General features: G+C 43.5%; 3 protein-coding genes across 3 annotated transcripts; 2 read left to right on the forward strand and 1 right to left on the reverse strand.

Moving 5' to 3' along the window:
• Positions 1 to 1,918, forward strand: LOC102721628 (probable cytokinin riboside 5'-monophosphate phosphoribohydrolase LOG4). Its single transcript, XM_006650375.1, has 6 exons — positions 1 to 153; positions 376 to 473; positions 592 to 622; positions 794 to 893; positions 1,057 to 1,127; positions 1,402 to 1,918. Exons 1-6 carry the CDS (start codon positions 1 to 3, stop codon positions 1,639 to 1,641), a joined length of 693 nt encoding a protein of 230 aa, XP_006650438.1. The 3' UTR covers positions 1,642 to 1,918.
• Positions 1,919 to 4,840: 2,922 nt separating this feature from the next.
• Positions 4,841 to 10,070, reverse strand: LOC102705615 (putative ABC1 protein At2g40090). Its single transcript, XM_006651658.3, has 11 exons — positions 9,682 to 10,070; positions 9,446 to 9,571; positions 9,112 to 9,207; positions 8,872 to 8,972; positions 8,302 to 8,338; positions 7,744 to 7,962; positions 7,552 to 7,663; positions 7,044 to 7,135; positions 6,773 to 6,952; positions 6,047 to 6,160; positions 4,841 to 5,632 (listed from the first exon to the last, which is right to left on the reverse strand). Exons 1-11 carry the CDS (start codon positions 9,994 to 9,996, stop codon positions 5,432 to 5,434), a joined length of 1,593 nt encoding a protein of 530 aa, XP_006651721.2. The 5' UTR covers positions 9,997 to 10,070; the 3' UTR covers positions 4,841 to 5,431.
• Positions 10,071 to 11,722: 1,652 nt separating this feature from the next.
• Positions 11,723 to 14,447, forward strand: LOC102721911 (protein yippee-like). The gene is made up of 5 exons (XM_006650376.3): positions 11,723 to 12,042; positions 12,226 to 12,269; positions 13,697 to 13,805; positions 13,882 to 13,937; positions 14,076 to 14,447. Exons 1-5 carry the CDS (start codon positions 11,947 to 11,949, stop codon positions 14,158 to 14,160), a joined length of 390 nt encoding a protein of 129 aa, XP_006650439.1. The 5' UTR covers positions 11,723 to 11,946; the 3' UTR covers positions 14,161 to 14,447.
• The last annotated feature ends 1,367 nt before the right edge of the window (positions 14,448 to 15,814 follow it).

Raw genomic sequence — 15,814 nt, forward strand, 5'->3', positions numbered from 1 at the left:
ATGGATGCGAACTACGAGAAGGTCGTGGAGTGCGGCAGCGGCGACGGCGCGGGGTGCCGGGGACCGGTGCGAACGATCTGCGTCTTCTGCGGCAGCCGGCGCGGGAACCGGCCGTCCTTCAGCGCTGCCGCTCTCGACCTCGGAAAGCAGCTGGTGAGTCGCCATCGGTATAGGCCATCCATCCAATCCAAGCTTCAGCTTTCCAATGCCACGTACTGTCCATGGCGAACATGTCGCCGCTGCTCATTTGGGTGTACAGTTGTACAGTTTCCGACGGCGCCCAAGCTCCCCTTTCGCTCTTTACCTTCCTAGCTAGCTTCACTCACAAACGCCTCCGTTGATTCTGAGACTGTTTTATATGTACACGCACTGCAGGTCGAGAGGAAGCTCGATCTGGTCTACGGCGGCGGCAGCGGCGGTCTGATGGGCCTCGTCTCCAAGACCGTTCACGACGGCGGCCGCCACGTCCTCGGGTACGCATGTAACGCACACACGCAGTCACTGATCGACTCACTGTCACTGCACCTAGCTTGGGCCTGAATATCTGATTGATCTCGGCTAGCTCATCCATCTATCTGAAAATGCATGCAGGGTCATCCCTAGTGCCCTCCTTCCTGAAGAGGTATAGCGAAAGAATCTCTTCTGAGAGCTACTTACCATGCATTGGTCTATTGTCTATCGTTCCGTAGAAGATTTATTCACTATATTTTTTTCCATTTTTTTAACTGTACACATACATATGGAATGCGTTTAGTATTTTATCTGGCTGTGATTTTGTGCGAACCTTTCCTAGGTGTCAGGGGAGACGTTGGGAGAGGTGAAAGTGGTCAGGGACATGCATGAGCGCAAGTCAGAAATGGCGAAACACGCCGACGCTTTCATCGCCCTGCCAGGTGAGGTCGTCATAGTCAACCTCTCTCTCCTGTCCCTGGCTGCCTGTGCCTCAATATAACATCGATGCAAACAACTTAATTAGGCGGAGTATAGCAAGATATAGCAAGAAATGTGAGATCTTAATTAGCTTAGCAGCTTAATTAATTGCCGCATGATGCGCAGGTGGTTACGGGACAATCGAAGAACTGTTGGAGATCATAGCGTGGGCGCAGCTGGGGATCCACAACAAACCGGTAAAGCTAGCTTAATTATCTTAACTCAATTAATTTGTCGTATTTAACTTCCATTTGCTTTTTTTATAATCTATTAATTGTCAGTGGCCGGTGGATAGGGATTAGCTAGCTAGCTAAGATCTTGATAGGTAGCTATAGGTAAGCTTAGCTAGGCCGTCATGCTTCATGAATCATGCCTAATCGATTTCGACATGATCTCCCGATGAATTAACTAGTTAATTTATAAGCATACGTACGTATATAAAAATACTGTTGTGTGTGTTGCTTCCGTTAGGTGGGTCTGCTTAATGTGGACGGATACTACAACAGCTTACTCTCGCTGTTCGACAAGGCCGTTGAGGAGGGGTTCATCGACGCCGCGGCGCGGAACATCTTCGTCCTCGCCGGCGCCGCCGGCGAGCTGCTGGACAAGCTGACGGAGGCGGCGGCGGCGGCGGCTGAGGGCGGCGGCGGGGATCAGCTGGACGGCGTGGCCGCGGCCACCGCGGCTGGCTTGAAGAGGAAAAGAAGCTAGCTATATATATATGTGCGAGCGTTGGGCGTCGTTCGTGTGTGTGTCTGGTTAATTTCCTGTCGATGCTTTCGTTATTTTTAGTGGATTAAATTAAAGTGTGGTTTCGTTTCAAATTCTATGTCCTAAATATCGGACCTGGAACCAGGCATTTCATTTCGTTTTCCAACTTCTTGCCGAGAAATAAGCATGCCGTCGTGCTTAAATGATGTATATATATAACACGACGCAAATCAAGCTTCGATACATATGTATGCTCGGTATAAGCCCTCGATCGTAAAGGAAGTAATCAAGTTTGCAACTTTATGTTTTTTCTACGAGTTTAATTTGCATGTAAATAATGAGCTAGTTGCATGTATACGTATACGTAGCCTTAGCATGCGCTAATTGCGTGTAGAGCAAAAGGTGATTTTGGTAGTCCATCGGCTGAGATTATTTGCTTAACTTTCGATGTATCTCTCGGTGTATCTTGAACAAACTCCCTCAGAAGTCGCGAATTAATACATGCAGCACACCGACGATTGCACCGCGATATATATAGAGAAAACGTGCGTGCTTGTGTCGTGGGCTCGTGGCCCAAAGCACTGGCCGTCGAAAAGAACATGGGTTTATTTAGGAGAGCTGGATTAGTAGACAAGGGTGTTCTTGGCTTGTAATCTTGTACCAGCAGATTTTAACTAGTTTATTTTAACTGAAAATTTCATACATATAGCGCCCGCATCTCCAAAATGCAGCCCACCGACGATTGCATGAATGCATGAACCATATGTCTCCAAAATGCATATTCCGATAGCACATTATGACACTATGCTCCATCACATTTCACAGCTGGCCTGGCAGTAGCTAAGTACTACAAAGCATCACGCGCTGGCTGCACCGCAGCCGCAGGGGTCGAGTAAAAACGTTTTGCCATAAAGGAGGCGGGCAAAGCGGCGGGAGGGAGCGGCCCACCGCCGCGCCCATTGGATCTTCCGACGCGCGCGCGGGCACAGCAGCTACAGGTGCACTGCGCTCGGCAAGCGGGGCTCTCCCTTTGGCGCGGCGCGTGCTGCTCAGGCTGCACGCGCCGGTACGTGCTGCCGCCCACGGCTGCACGCTGCCTCCCCTCCCCCTCCCCGGCCCGCGCCCCCGCTCCCTGCGTGTGTCGATCGATCGTTTTTTTTTTCCTTCCTTCTCTGGCTCTAGCCGGGGTCGGGTAGCCCCCGCCCCACTACACTACTGACGCTTGCTCTCCCGTTGGTTCCATTATATTGGCCATGGCCCGGCCGCCCAATTATTGTCTACAGGTGCGGGTGAGTTCGCTACTTCGCTCCGCTCGCGCCGCGGCCGTGAGTCACGCTGTTCCTCCTCCTCATCCTTTTCCGTCTCTCTCACATTTCCCCTCCGCACTGTGCGGCGCGTGCGCGCGCGCCGGCCAGCCGTACGCACCCTTGGAGATGCGCTCGAGTGCTCGACGCGAGGCTATTCCTCCTATTCGCATCGACTGCGGCTAGCTGCCTTGCCAATTGCCATCCGCCTGCAACTCTGCAAGGCTGCCCTGTCCGGTCCACGCTGGCGCGCCCGGGTTACTATCTGTGGGCGCATGTGGCACGCGCGGGGGGAGTCGGGACGCCGGGGGGGGGGGGGGGGGGGGGGGGCAAAAGCTCTTTTCCTTTTTTTTGTTTGCTTGTTTGGTTTGGTGGTACAATGTGTACTGGGCAAGTACGTTCGTACGTACGGTACGGGCGCTACTAGTAAAGGTGAAACATTCACGTCACGAGTCTGTGACAATTGAGGAACTGGAACATCTGGAAAGGTGGAGATGAGATACTCACGGTTGCTCCGAATTGCGTTCAGCCTAATGTGACGCTGGGCGATCACTGCGATGCGATTTACTGCAACGAGGCAGATGGGTGGACGTACCTTATGGTTTATTGTTGCACGTTACGCCCTTCTGGCCTTCTCCATCACCACATCGTCCGTTCATCACCCTCCCAAATGTCAGATGTCATTATCTCTGCTTATTGCGGGATATATGCACCCTATTTTTTTTATATGCGGGATATATGCACCCTATTTTTTTATATATATACTTATAAGTTGAAATTTAAATTTTTAGCCTTAAATTTATAGTAATTTTATGTTTTTTACTAAAATTTATTTTCTAGCTTTGGCTTTTATGTTACTAGGAATTTATATATACAGTCTTATTCATAAATTATTTTTCGTTTACAAATTACCCCTAGAAGCCGTATGTATGTACAATCTGGAATCACGTGACCAGATCAGCTTCGCAACATCAACGTATAATGTACAATTTACGGTGGGATATTACCTTTGATCTCAAATCTTAGACGCATAAGCTTGACAATGCCTTCTCTTTTTTCATACAAGCTCGACGCGCACACACAGTTGAAAGGGGGCTTTCCATCATAAGCTAAACCTTTTATATAAATGCTCTCAACCATCTAAAAAGTTAAAGGTTAAAAAATAAACTATGATGAAAAAACTTTCCAATTAACTTTAAATTTAAGAATACGGTTCTAATAAATATCATCGTATAAATAAATTTGTCTGAGAAATGTCATCGTCGTTAGAGTTTCGTCCAAATTTTACGTTAAGTGCTATAGTATAAACAGTGTATTTAACGGTACAAGCGAATGGAACCCTAACGGTGATGGTATTTCTCAGACAAATTTGTTTGTAAGATAGCATTTCTTGAAACGCATATTCATCAATGGCATTTTTAGACTTAAATATTTGTTAATGGTATTTTTTAGATTTTCTCAACATTAAAATTTTAACTTATAAGTATAAGCGAAAAGATATAGATAAAATTTTCTTTCCACGTACCTACACGAATCTTAACGATTAATTAATTAGAACGGCTGGAAAAAGTAACTGAAGTTGGTAGATATCTTCGGATTACTGAAAGCTAGGCCCTTCTTTCTTTCAGCATGGGTTAAGACCTCCTGATCCACCCTTGTTTCATACTCATCCATTCATGCAAGAGAGAAACATTTTTGCGTCATCATATATGCATGTATTGTCACCATGCTATGAGGGTGATTGCAAACGAAAAATAATTTATAAAAAAACTTTTATATACATACTCTTAGCAGTTTAAAATTCAATGCTAAAATAAATTAAATTCGATAAAAAAACCTAAAATCAAATCTAAATTTAAATTTTAGCTTATAAGTACAAGAAAAAGATAGGGGTATGCGTTAATTACAAAGCTTCTCAGGCAAGGCTTCGGCTGATCAGCCCCAAACTCACTTCAGAAACTCAAGTACGAACGGCAACTCATAAGTCACAACTCACAAGGATGGACCAGAGTATCAACACAGATAGACGGATAGCAGAAAGGTAGGGCAGAAAAAAGGAACAAATTTGACCAAACGAAATTTCCACTGGCAAATGTAGAGTCAATGCTGACTCTCTTTCCAATAGCAATTTTATTAGTCTTGCATCTTGTATAGAACGCGACTGGCACACAGCATATTTATCAGGTCGTCATTGGCTAAATCCATGGAATTAGAGTTATATATACAATGTCCACTGATGGGATTTTCTGTGCTTCTATCCATCTATTAGAATAAACATACGATGTCATAGTGGGATCATCTTCTATTTGGAAGTGGCTGATCAAAATGAAAAGCCTGGTCGAAACACGGTTGATAAAAAAAGAATGGTATATACCACAAAAAAAGAATTTTTCAACTAAATGCCCACTTTTCTCTCTCGGAAGGAAAAAACTAAATTACAGCTTCTCTTTTACACTAGTTCAAGAAATGTTGGTATGCTGACCTGCTTAACTGGCCAATAACTTCTTAAGCTGCATAAAGCACAATACCAGCTTCAAACTAAAGAACCGAGCTTCGAGTAAAATTTCCTCCAGCCATATTATCAACTTATTCAAAAATGATCTATTGCTCCTCCTTTTAGCTTCCAAAACAGCTTCAGAAGAGATCCGTCCAATGATCACAAATGATTCCAATGAAGTACCTCCAACCTGCCAAAGCATCACTCATGTAAACCAAGCAAAAAAAAGCCTATAATAAATTCTCGAATTTATTTACAAGTTTACAATTTCTGGAGTGCCCCAAGATTGTATTAACCCCTGATACAATGCTGCAGTAACCTTCTACAGAAATGAACACAGATAAAATGCATTGACCTACAGCATTTTATAATGGCTTCTTTGATCCATTGCTAATTGCTACCTAAGATATATAAATAATTCAAGCCAGTGTAACAACTGTGATAAAACCCCATAGCTCAATCCCATCATTCCTTGCTATATCAATCTACAACTCAAATATCTTGATTATCAAAACTTCAAAAGCATTAAGGGAACAAATGCAAGAAAGAAGATTAATCGACACAACAGCCTACATATTTATGGTCGTCATTCCTTGTCACTTACCAGTGCATGATTGACAGCACGTAAACAATCATTTGTTTTAAGCATCAACAAGATAACCCTTGGCAGTCTCCTTAGAAGCTCTGAGATTTGTGAAAAATATAGAGAAGCATACATCTGTGACAAAGAAATAAACAATCACCTAAGGACATCAAGGTTACATGAATCTCCACAGATAGCCCAAAAAGAAAACCTTGACTAACATGTCCTAGCTCAAGCAACTGATGAATATTGAAGGTGTGGTGAAAAATATCACAAGAATGACTGAATGAGAATGAGGATAGGAATCGAAAATTGAGCACAAAAAAGCTGTAATGTTAGATAAAATGGCAAAATAACAAAGTTTCAAACATATTAGAAAAGGTGAAGACTTAAAAGTTAAGGCCATCATACAAATTGTATTATAGGTTTTAGATTGCAGATTAGAGAATGGCTAGTTTGATTCCAAATCTCTTTAGTGCAAGCTTCAGCTGATAAATGGCAATCCCATTACTTTGGTGGCCTTTTTTTCCTACTGCTGGAAAGATCACATAGTTTTTGGACAGTGGTACTTCAAGGAACAATGAACAAATAAAAAATAAGCAGTGATTGGATTCCATTCTAGCATCAGGTGATGACATGTAAATATCCTAGAGGTACTGGTAATATTGGTTACTGAAGTGCATGGTTACATATACTGACAGTGTTCATGGAGTCCCATAATAATGCTTAATGCATAATATAAATCACCTGAACTTCAGAACGATCTGTATTATTTCCATCCAGAACAAGATGATCAACTGATGGGTCGATGACACTTTTCCATGGCCTCATTGTGAGAACACCAGCAAAAAGCGCGTGAAGATCCTCCCCAGCACCTAGTTTGACACTGTTCTCTTTAATTGATTTTGCATCAGCAAAAACAAGCGCCTGCATGTACAAATTTCATAAAGAAATTAGAAACGATACCCAGTTGTGGTCATAGGAAAAAAAAACTATGATAACATTGTCAGTTCATCACCTTCCAAAGAGAAGCATAGCTTATCCTAGTAGTGTAATCAAGTTCTTTGTAAAGACCATGATCAAGAAGAATCAGTTGTGGCCTTCTCCATCCTACATTCAAGTAAAAGAACATCATATAAGCATAATAAAAATATGCAATAACTGACCTATCCAACAAAAATCGAAATACATATGTTGAAAATCTCAAAAAATAGTAAGCAGCAATCATGCAATGTTTCCACATAGGAGCTTGGAAAAAACATGCACATTCTCACGAAACTGCTATCACATGCCACATCTCACTTAACATATATATTATTGTACTGAAGATCATCACATGGTGAAGCCACCATGGATTTAGCAACTTTTCTGCTGCCAGTATGCACTATTAAATTTATCGTGGCATCTAATTAGTATTGGACAAGAAATCCAAATCTCCAAGATACATTTCAGCAAAGATAAAAAAATATATATAATGATTCATTGCTTAGTTTCTGCTGGCCGGTGCTAGATAGCAAGATTCTCACCAAAAGTTTTTCTGCTGTCTTGTGGCAAGGGTCGGATCATCATGTTTGCAGCATGAGGGTCACAATGAACAAAACCATGCTTGAAAATCATCTCAGAAAATGCTTTACTGACCTACAGAACTATCAAGTGAGAGTCTGTAAAGAAGTTATTTGCACTTTATTTTTTCAAGAAACTGCACTGTGATAACTTACTAGATTTGAAACATCGACAGGGCGGATTCCGAGTTGTTTAATTCCATTAACATCAGTTACCTCCTTGGCATCCATAAATTCCATTGTGAGAATTCTAGACGAAGTGAGGGTCCAATAGACCTTGGGGACATATATGCTTTCCGCAATGTGAGGAGACAATCTTCTAAAGTTTTGCAAACACTTTTCACTGTTTTTTGCTTCATTTAAGAAATCTAGTTCCTGAAACCATGAGAAGAAATTAGTGCCAACTCCAAATTGTCTAAACCTGTTCCTTTACATTTGGCTACACTCTAATTTTATAGAAACAATTAAAGTCAAGTTCAACATGAAGACACCCAACTGGAATGTATGCTGCCGAGCACATAATTCAGGATGAACAAGAGAGATCCTACAGACAACAGACCATGACCATAAATGGACTACAAAGTTATAGGATGACAAATCATACAGGCCTGCAATGCATTTACTAATTAACAAAAAGAAATGATAGCAGGACATATTGAAATATAGAAGATAACAGAAATAACAGTAAATTGCCAAGAAATATTACAAAGGTACCTTAGGTGCACTTTCTCGGATTTCATCAACTAACCACCTGCAAGGAACAAATTTTAGTGGCATAAGCTTGATGCAAAACGGGCATTTCATGGAAATGTAGATATACTAATTTACAATGAAAAATATGGTCAAATCAACACAATGTTAGTACTGCAAATGCATAATTACACAAACATGTGTCACTCATGAAGAGCTCAATTCAACTATTCCAGCAAAGCAAGGCTATATTGCATGTATTCACCTCATTTACACTAAATGGAAATCTTCATAGGATGTGTTTCATGAACATTTGCAGTTATACAGCACTATAAAATAGAGATGCCTTTTTTTCTCTATGAAGAAATGAAAGGGATTGCATCTTCCAATGTAAATACTAAAGTAGTCATAGGGCTCTTTGTGTGCCAAGAAACTTCTGCTTAACTTAATTCAAATTAATCACAATCCTTTTGTCAGTTTCATATTTGAAGGACTGTTGATCTACATTGTCAAAAAAGAACTGAACTGTATCTAACCATATGTCATTAGAAAGGAAATAACACAACCAAAGTCGGTTCCTTTCACAAGGGGTACCTGTAGTCAAACGTAGGGAAAATATAATGAAGAGTGTTCACTATCAAACCCACGGTGGCGATATCTATAACAGAAGTATCTGTCAAGTGATCATGTTGAACCTGAGATTAACACAGGAATAGAAGATGTTAAAGGAAGACAGCATGCTGGTTAAATTTGAACTCTACGAGAGTACTCAAGACAAATAGCAGTGTTTCACTAGTACTCAAGACAAATAGCAGTGTTTCACTAGACTGCAACCTTAACAGCAACTTTCTGTCCATCATGAGTTCTTGCGGCGTGAACTTGGGCAAGAGAAGCACTTGCAAGTGGGACGGGATCAAATTCGGCAAAAACCTACACATCAGGACGAAGGGGGGAAACTGGCGTCAGATTTGCTTCCAAATTGACAAACTGTGCATAATCCAACCCATAAACCCATTATTCGGTTCAAGCATCAATAGTCTGTGCCAGAAATGCACTAAGTTCTGGTACGATTTGTGGATCTTGTGTATTTTACAGCGGCTACATTCCCACAGCAAGATATAAAGATGCTATTCGGACAGTAATGCAAGGAGGACGGCGAGGAACTAACAGTTTCCGGTGATTCTCCCATATCTTTCCCAAACACTTGGCAAACTTGCTCGTATGATGACACCGGGCATCTCTTCAGCATCGATGCCCTCATCGTCTGCACGTACTCCTCCGGCACAACATACTCCTACAACAAACAAACAAACAATCAACTTCAAAGCACGCAGCAACCAAAATATTAGCAAGACCGCACACGAATTAACAAGAGAGAGAGAGAGAGAGCCTAATTCGCGGTACCAGCTGGGCGATGTGCTGGCCGAGCTTGATGTAGATGCCGCCGTTGCGGAAGCAGAGCTCCTGGAGGCGGTTGGCGGAGCGGAGGTGGGCGTCGTGCTTGGCGCTGAGCCAGGCGGGGGTCCCGGGCTCGAGCCCCCAGAGGGAGTACTGGTAGTCGAACGCGACGGTGGCGGCGGTGGCGGTGTCGCGGAGGAGGCGCGGGGGCAGGTGCGTGCAGATCTTGAGGGTCGCGGCGGGGTCGTCGGAGTAGGCGATGGCGGCCCCGCCGGCGCCCACGCCCAGGGCCAGCGCCGCCGTCGCAGCCCGCCGCCACATGGCCGTGGCTCCGGGCCGATTACCTCTCACGGCTTCTCCTTTCTTCCGCCGCAAGATGGTTGGAACGTTGAGTCTCCACGGAGTTGGCCATCACGTTTAGGCCCTGTTTAGTTCACAAAACTTTTCTAAAAACATCATATCAAATTTTTAGACATCTAAACAAAATATTAAATATAGATGAACTAAAAAACTAATTGCACGGTTATGTAAGAAATTTTGAGACGAATCTTTTAAGCCTAATTAGTCCATAATTAGCTATAAGTGCTACAGTAACCAACACGTGCTAATGACGGATTAATTAGGCTCAAAAGATTCGTCTCGCGGTTTCTAGGCTAGCCGTGAAATTCGTTTTTTTATCGTATCAAAAACCCCTTCCGACGTCCGGTCAAATATTTAACGTGATACTTTTACTAAAAATTTTCTCGATATAAACACCACCTTAATTGACTTGCCTCTGCTCCAACGGAATTTCTCGGTTTGGCGACTTTGCGCAATCCGTCGTCCGTTTTCCATGGACATCACGTCCGGGTAAATAATGTTTGTTTTTCGTTAGCATGTTTTTTAAACTATCAAACAATATTTTTAAAAATATATATAAGTTGCTTTAAAATTATATTAATCTATTTTAATTTTATAATAGCTAATACTCAATTAATGATTTATTAGTGGCCCTCCTCGTTTTGCACGATCATTTTTTCTTCTTTTTTTCCATCACCATCAAATACACCCTAAATGTAAAAGCATGGCTCGCCTTTACTATTTTCGGTTGTATTATGTTTATGTAGCATTGCAGCGCTAACATAAAAAGTTGCATGGGAAACAAATACCATGAAAGAAAAAAATTGGTGGGATGTTAGTTTACTTTCTAATTCTGTTCATGAAAAATATGGACCAGTAGCATTTAAAACCACCGATGTGAGTTTGTAAATCTTTGAGAGATCTATTGTGTTAATCCTAGATATAAAAAAACATGGGTCTAAATTATAGTGCTCAGAATATCTAAATTCCACGACCACTAATATGTCGCCATCCGCCTCTTTGAGGCTCCTCTTTCTCATCAGTTTTTAATTGCACGCTAGTTTTACCCTCTCCTCTTGGTCGCGACCCCCTCCCCCAGCACAAGCTCCTAGTGGTGTGATCCTCTCCTCTATCTGTCATTGTGGTCGCCTCAGAAGAGGTTCGTGATGGCAAATTTGGCATCCTTAAATCAGTGCATGTTAAAGTATAGTGCATATGGTTTTCTCTTTTTTTCGTTATTGTTATAGATTGAGTGGCTACCGGGTCATTTGGATTGGGTTGGATCAGATCAATCCAGTCAATTAGGAACCGAGAGTCCGTCAACAACAGCATCGCAGTATATTGAATGGTGCTAAAAACTGATCCGCGGACTTTATAGATACAAATCAGATTTATATGGCTACACACCGCCGAGGAGATAAACAGAAACATCTTAAATTTTTATTTCAGTAAAATAAAGATAATTATTTTTTAAAAAATAGTGTCCTGGTGGCGGTGGATATTATGAGAGTTTTTACCCTCCAAATATTATCCTCACAAGTATCAACTTAAACTATTATCCCTGCTGTCGCGTGCAACCAACGGCAATACGGCACCACAGTACCACACGCAGGCGCAGCACCGCACCGCACTCCCTCGATCCTTTCCCGTCCCGTCCATCTCCACGCACGCGGCCATCACCCCATCCCATCTCAACCCCAACCCCAGTTGCTGCTTGCTGCGGTCACCGGTCAGTGCAGCAGACAAGCCACCCCCATCCCCTCCCCTCCCCTCTCCAAAAAACCGAGCAATTCGTCCTCGTCGTAATCTCGGGTTAGACCCCGAGCGCGGGGGCGATCGCGATTGGAGTTGCGTGCCACCGCCCGGGATCGCGAGGGGTTTGCTGGGTGCTTCTTGGGTGTGTGGAATTGGGGAGGAGAAGGGGAGGCGGCCATGGGGCGGCTCTTCGTGATGCACCTGGAAGGGAAGGTGTACAGCTGCAAGCACTGCCACACGCACCTCGGCCTCACCACCGACATCATCTCCAAGGTTAGGTTCGGTTTCGAATTCGCCTCGTCCACCCCCCCCCCCCCCCCCCCCCCCCAAAGCCCTCCCGTTTCCGCGCTGTTTGGCTGGCGATTTTGCCTCACTCTCTCTTTTTTTCCTTTTTAATTCGGCGCGCGCGGCGGATGTGGGAGTGATTGTTTCACGGTTGCTTTCCATTTCTTGCAGTCCTTCCATTGCAAGCACGGGAAGGCGTACCTCTTCAATAAGGTGTAAGTGGCGCTTGATCTTCCCTCGAATTTGTTGGTCGGTGTGGCTGAAATTTTTGGTAGCGTGCGCGGGTGATGTGTTGGAACTGTGTGATCTCTTCATGGCACTAATTAGATTTGGACTGTGGCGCATGGTTTCCACACAGGGTTCAGAGTTTCAGACACCGGGAGCCTAGCAAATTTCTTCCTATCACAATGAGAAATTGGAGAATTAGAAATTTGTTTGGACGTTTGACTGCCTTTTCTGGTACGGATAACCTAGAACTGCTATTAGGATGAGAAAAATGGTAAAACAAGGCGACAAAGAGAATCCTCTCAATTGTAATTGCACTAGATTGTGCATAGGAGATCACCGAGCATATGCTATGGTGACCAATAGGCAATGGACAAAATAGAAATCATAATTCTCTTTGAAAAAATATAAAAAATCCAATAGACAAGGATTTGTGATGATTTTTTTTCTCTTGTTATTCTGTTCTTCATGAGGAGTGATGGCTGTGTGCTATAGAATTAGAGATGTTGGGCGTGCAACCTATCCTTTGCATGTGTTGTTAACAGCTAAAGTTACACAACTTACTTGCATAGAATAGCGCTTCATATGCTTGAAGTCGATCTCGGATGCAATAACACAGCCCCCAATAGAATAAGTTTGGTATGTTTCAAGTTGATATTTAACTGAATCCCATACACTTAAAGCTACTTTCATACAACACGGTAGTGTTATGAATAATTGTATGTGCAACTTCCATAACTATGTTTCTATTTATTGATGAGTAAAGGTGTGTGATAACTGTTTTGCCTTCATTGTCTGCTGGATCAGCTGGCTTTTCTTTGTATCAACAGTTCATCACTACTGATGCCTGAAGCTAATTATTGGAAAAAGGGAAGGTAGATGGGCACACACATTATCCACATATAGATAAAGCATTCGTACCTTTTCCTATTATTGAACAACTATTCAAGATTCAGCACTTTTTTTAGGTTAGATTTGGTTTACTAACATCCAGTCAAGATCTTTGGTAATGCACACCGGCTGTCCTCACTCCTCAATTTGGATAAGCTTTAATAGAGACTTACTACTAACAGGAAACTAACCACCAAAGTAACTTTCTATATACATTTCTCCATAGACCGCCATTTGTACTCCAGCATTGCAGGATATCAGCGCTGCTGTAGAATTCAGCCCCAGCAAAACAAATGTGTTATTGTTCTTTAACATAACAGGGAGCTAGCAATTTTATGGTTTTATATAAAGTTCATCGCCATTCAGATCAACAAATGTAGTATTTGATAGCCCTATAGCAAATTAGTGCCATTCGTTGAAATTTATCTCACTATTTGGTAATAAATTAATACTAAGTTGCATTATATAGCTCTAGATTATTCTATGAGCCAGCAGTTTTTTATTAAGTTATGTTGATTGTGGGCAGTGTCAATGTGACTTCTGGAGTAAAAGAGGATCGCATGATGATAACCGGAATGCATACTGTGTCTGATATCTTCTGTGTTGGTTGCGGATCTATTGTTGGATGGAAATATGTAAGATTGTGATTATTACTCCTGTTGTAAGTATATACTGTGTTGCCTAGCATCTAATTTGGCTCCCCTACTCTAGGAGGCTGCACATGAGAAGAGCCAGAGGTACAAGGAAGGGAAATTTATTTTAGAGAGGTGATCTTCTTAACCTCACATATAGGCTTATCTTGGTTCAACAAACTGAACAATTGAACAATAGATAGTTATCCATCAAGCCACTTGTGTTTTACTACGGAATTCACTGGAACCATCCTTTTTTGGGGGGATAAGCAGGTATAAGGTGTCAGGCCCTGATGGCAGCCACTACTGGGTTACACATGATGCTCATGTTGGTGGAAGCGACGTGGACGACGTATGAAGCACGACTCAACATGCTCAAACCTTATCCATGTAATCCATCTAAATAACCCCCCAAGTGCTGTTCGTCTTAGTTATCCGGGGATTTGCTTCCATTCAGAGGATTCCCCGGCGTAAATTGTTCTAGATGACGTCCTACCATCTTCCTTCAGGTTATTATTGGGTATTACCGTCTGTATATGCTTGTAACCAGTGATGCCTGTAGTAGCCCCCTAAAATCTTGTAATCCTCGAATGTATGTCAGGCCCTAATTACTAAATAAAGTCCTGCTTCCCAATATTTCCTCTAGTATCTGTGCTTCATCCTTCAGGCGCTAGAACTAAATTCTCTGTTAGGTACCAAGAGGAGAGCCTTGGATCGGTTGGTTCTGGCAACATAGTTGATTCAATCATTTTTGGCAGTGCTATACGTACTAGTCGTTTAATTGTTCTTAGTTATAGAAAATCAAGATTGGATCATAATGTACTATATCAGTGTTTGTGAAATATTTGCTACGATTTTCCTTTTCTTATGGGCCTGGCCAATCCGGCCCATATTCCTGAAATCAGCTCGGTATGGGAATGATGAGTTTAGTACATCGGGTCAGAGACAGAAAAAAGGCTTTGATGGGGGCAAGACCACCGTGTTCTAGCCGAACTTGCGGGGCATGATGTCTACACACCGTCGTGTCGAGGCTACGCCACATGCCCACACAGTCAAGTTGGTTGCTCTCCTGACCATGGTGACTTAACTCCATTACCCGTCTCTCTCTCTAAAGAAAGACACCCTATAACGCATAGGAGTACCGGCTTAAGGGCCTTGTTGGTAGGATATGTAGGGTTGTGAGAGCAACCGGCCGGAGAAATTGATTGGAGAACAGCAGTGGTGGGGGTGTTGTTTTCTACAAGTCCATCGGAACTAATTACTAGGATCAGTAGCCGAGTTGCAATAGCAAATGCCCTGTGATTATAAACAAAATTATCCGTGGCACCGGTCACTCAGGGATAGAGAAATCCCTAGGCTGCGCCGCGCACATGACCCGGTTGTGGCTGGCTGTACCGTTGCGGAAACACGTGCGCTGCCATGGGTCTTGGGGTTATTGTCGCGATCCTACCGCTATCAGCATCTCTTCCGCCGCTAATATCTAATCTAACATCTAACGCGGTGGGGGGGGGGGGGGGGGGGGGGGCAGGTACTGTGCACAGCGTACAACACAACTGGAATAGCTGAAGTAGAAGAATATTACTCCAGCCAGCAGCAGCAGCAGCAGTTTGTGTGATTTTGCATCAGCGCATTAACGCTGTGCCGCTGTCTGGGTACGGCCAGGACATGATGACCTCAACTCCTCAAGTGGCACAGCCCGGGCCTCTGCCTGCCACCACACGGCAGCCCTCGCTCTTCCCTTGGATCCCAACGCTCTCGTAGTCTCGTGGTAGGCCAGCCAGCCAGGGCAGGGCCGCACAAAGCAACCCGAGCAGAACAGCAAAACCCACCCCCCAATCAAGTGCACCGGAAGTGCCAAGAATTTCGACGCACCATCACTGCGTCGCACGCCTGCCTGCCTGCCAAAGTGCCAAGCCAAGCCAAGCCAAGCCAAACCGAACGCCCGCTGCAGTAGAGCGGCGCGGCGGGAACCGTGGGTGCGTGCCGCGACGGGATATCGCGCGGCGCCCAGT

Source organism: Oryza brachyantha, chromosome 3 (genome assembly GCF_000231095.2).
Source record: "Oryza brachyantha chromosome 3, ObraRS2, whole genome shotgun sequence".
Lineage (NCBI taxonomy): Eukaryota > Viridiplantae > Streptophyta > Magnoliopsida > Poales > Poaceae > Oryza > Oryza brachyantha.

Bases quoted from the DNA above. Each gene is read 5' to 3' on its own strand.
- LOC102705615 (XM_006651658.3), bottom strand. From the start codon at position 9,996: ATGTGGCGGCGGGCTGCGACGGCGGCGCTGGCCCTGGGCGTGGGCGCC. The intron at 7,963-8,301 runs GTACCTTTGTAA...TCATGGTTTCAG, and splicing joins TCCGAGAAAGTGCACCTAAG to GAACTAGATTTCTTAAATGA. The intron at 6,161-6,772 runs GTGATTTATATT...TCTTTGTCACAG, and splicing joins CAGATCGTTCTGAAGTTCAG to ATGTATGCTTCTCTATATTT.
- LOC102721911 (XM_006650376.3), top strand. From the start codon at position 11,947: ATGGGGCGGCTCTTCGTGATGCACCTGGAAGGGAAGGTGTACAGCTGC. The intron at 13,806-13,881 runs GTAAGATTGTGA...CCCCTACTCTAG, and splicing joins CTATTGTTGGATGGAAATAT to GAGGCTGCACATGAGAAGAG. The intron at 13,938-14,075 runs GTGATCTTCTTA...GGGGATAAGCAG, and splicing joins GGGAAATTTATTTTAGAGAG to GTATAAGGTGTCAGGCCCTG.
- LOC102721628 (XM_006650375.1), top strand. From the start codon at position 1: ATGGATGCGAACTACGAGAAGGTCGTGGAGTGCGGCAGCGGCGACGGC. The intron at 623-793 runs GTATAGCGAAAG...AACCTTTCCTAG, and splicing joins GTGCCCTCCTTCCTGAAGAG to GTGTCAGGGGAGACGTTGGG. The intron at 1,128-1,401 runs GTAAAGCTAGCT...TGCTTCCGTTAG, and splicing joins TGGGGATCCACAACAAACCG to GTGGGTCTGCTTAATGTGGA.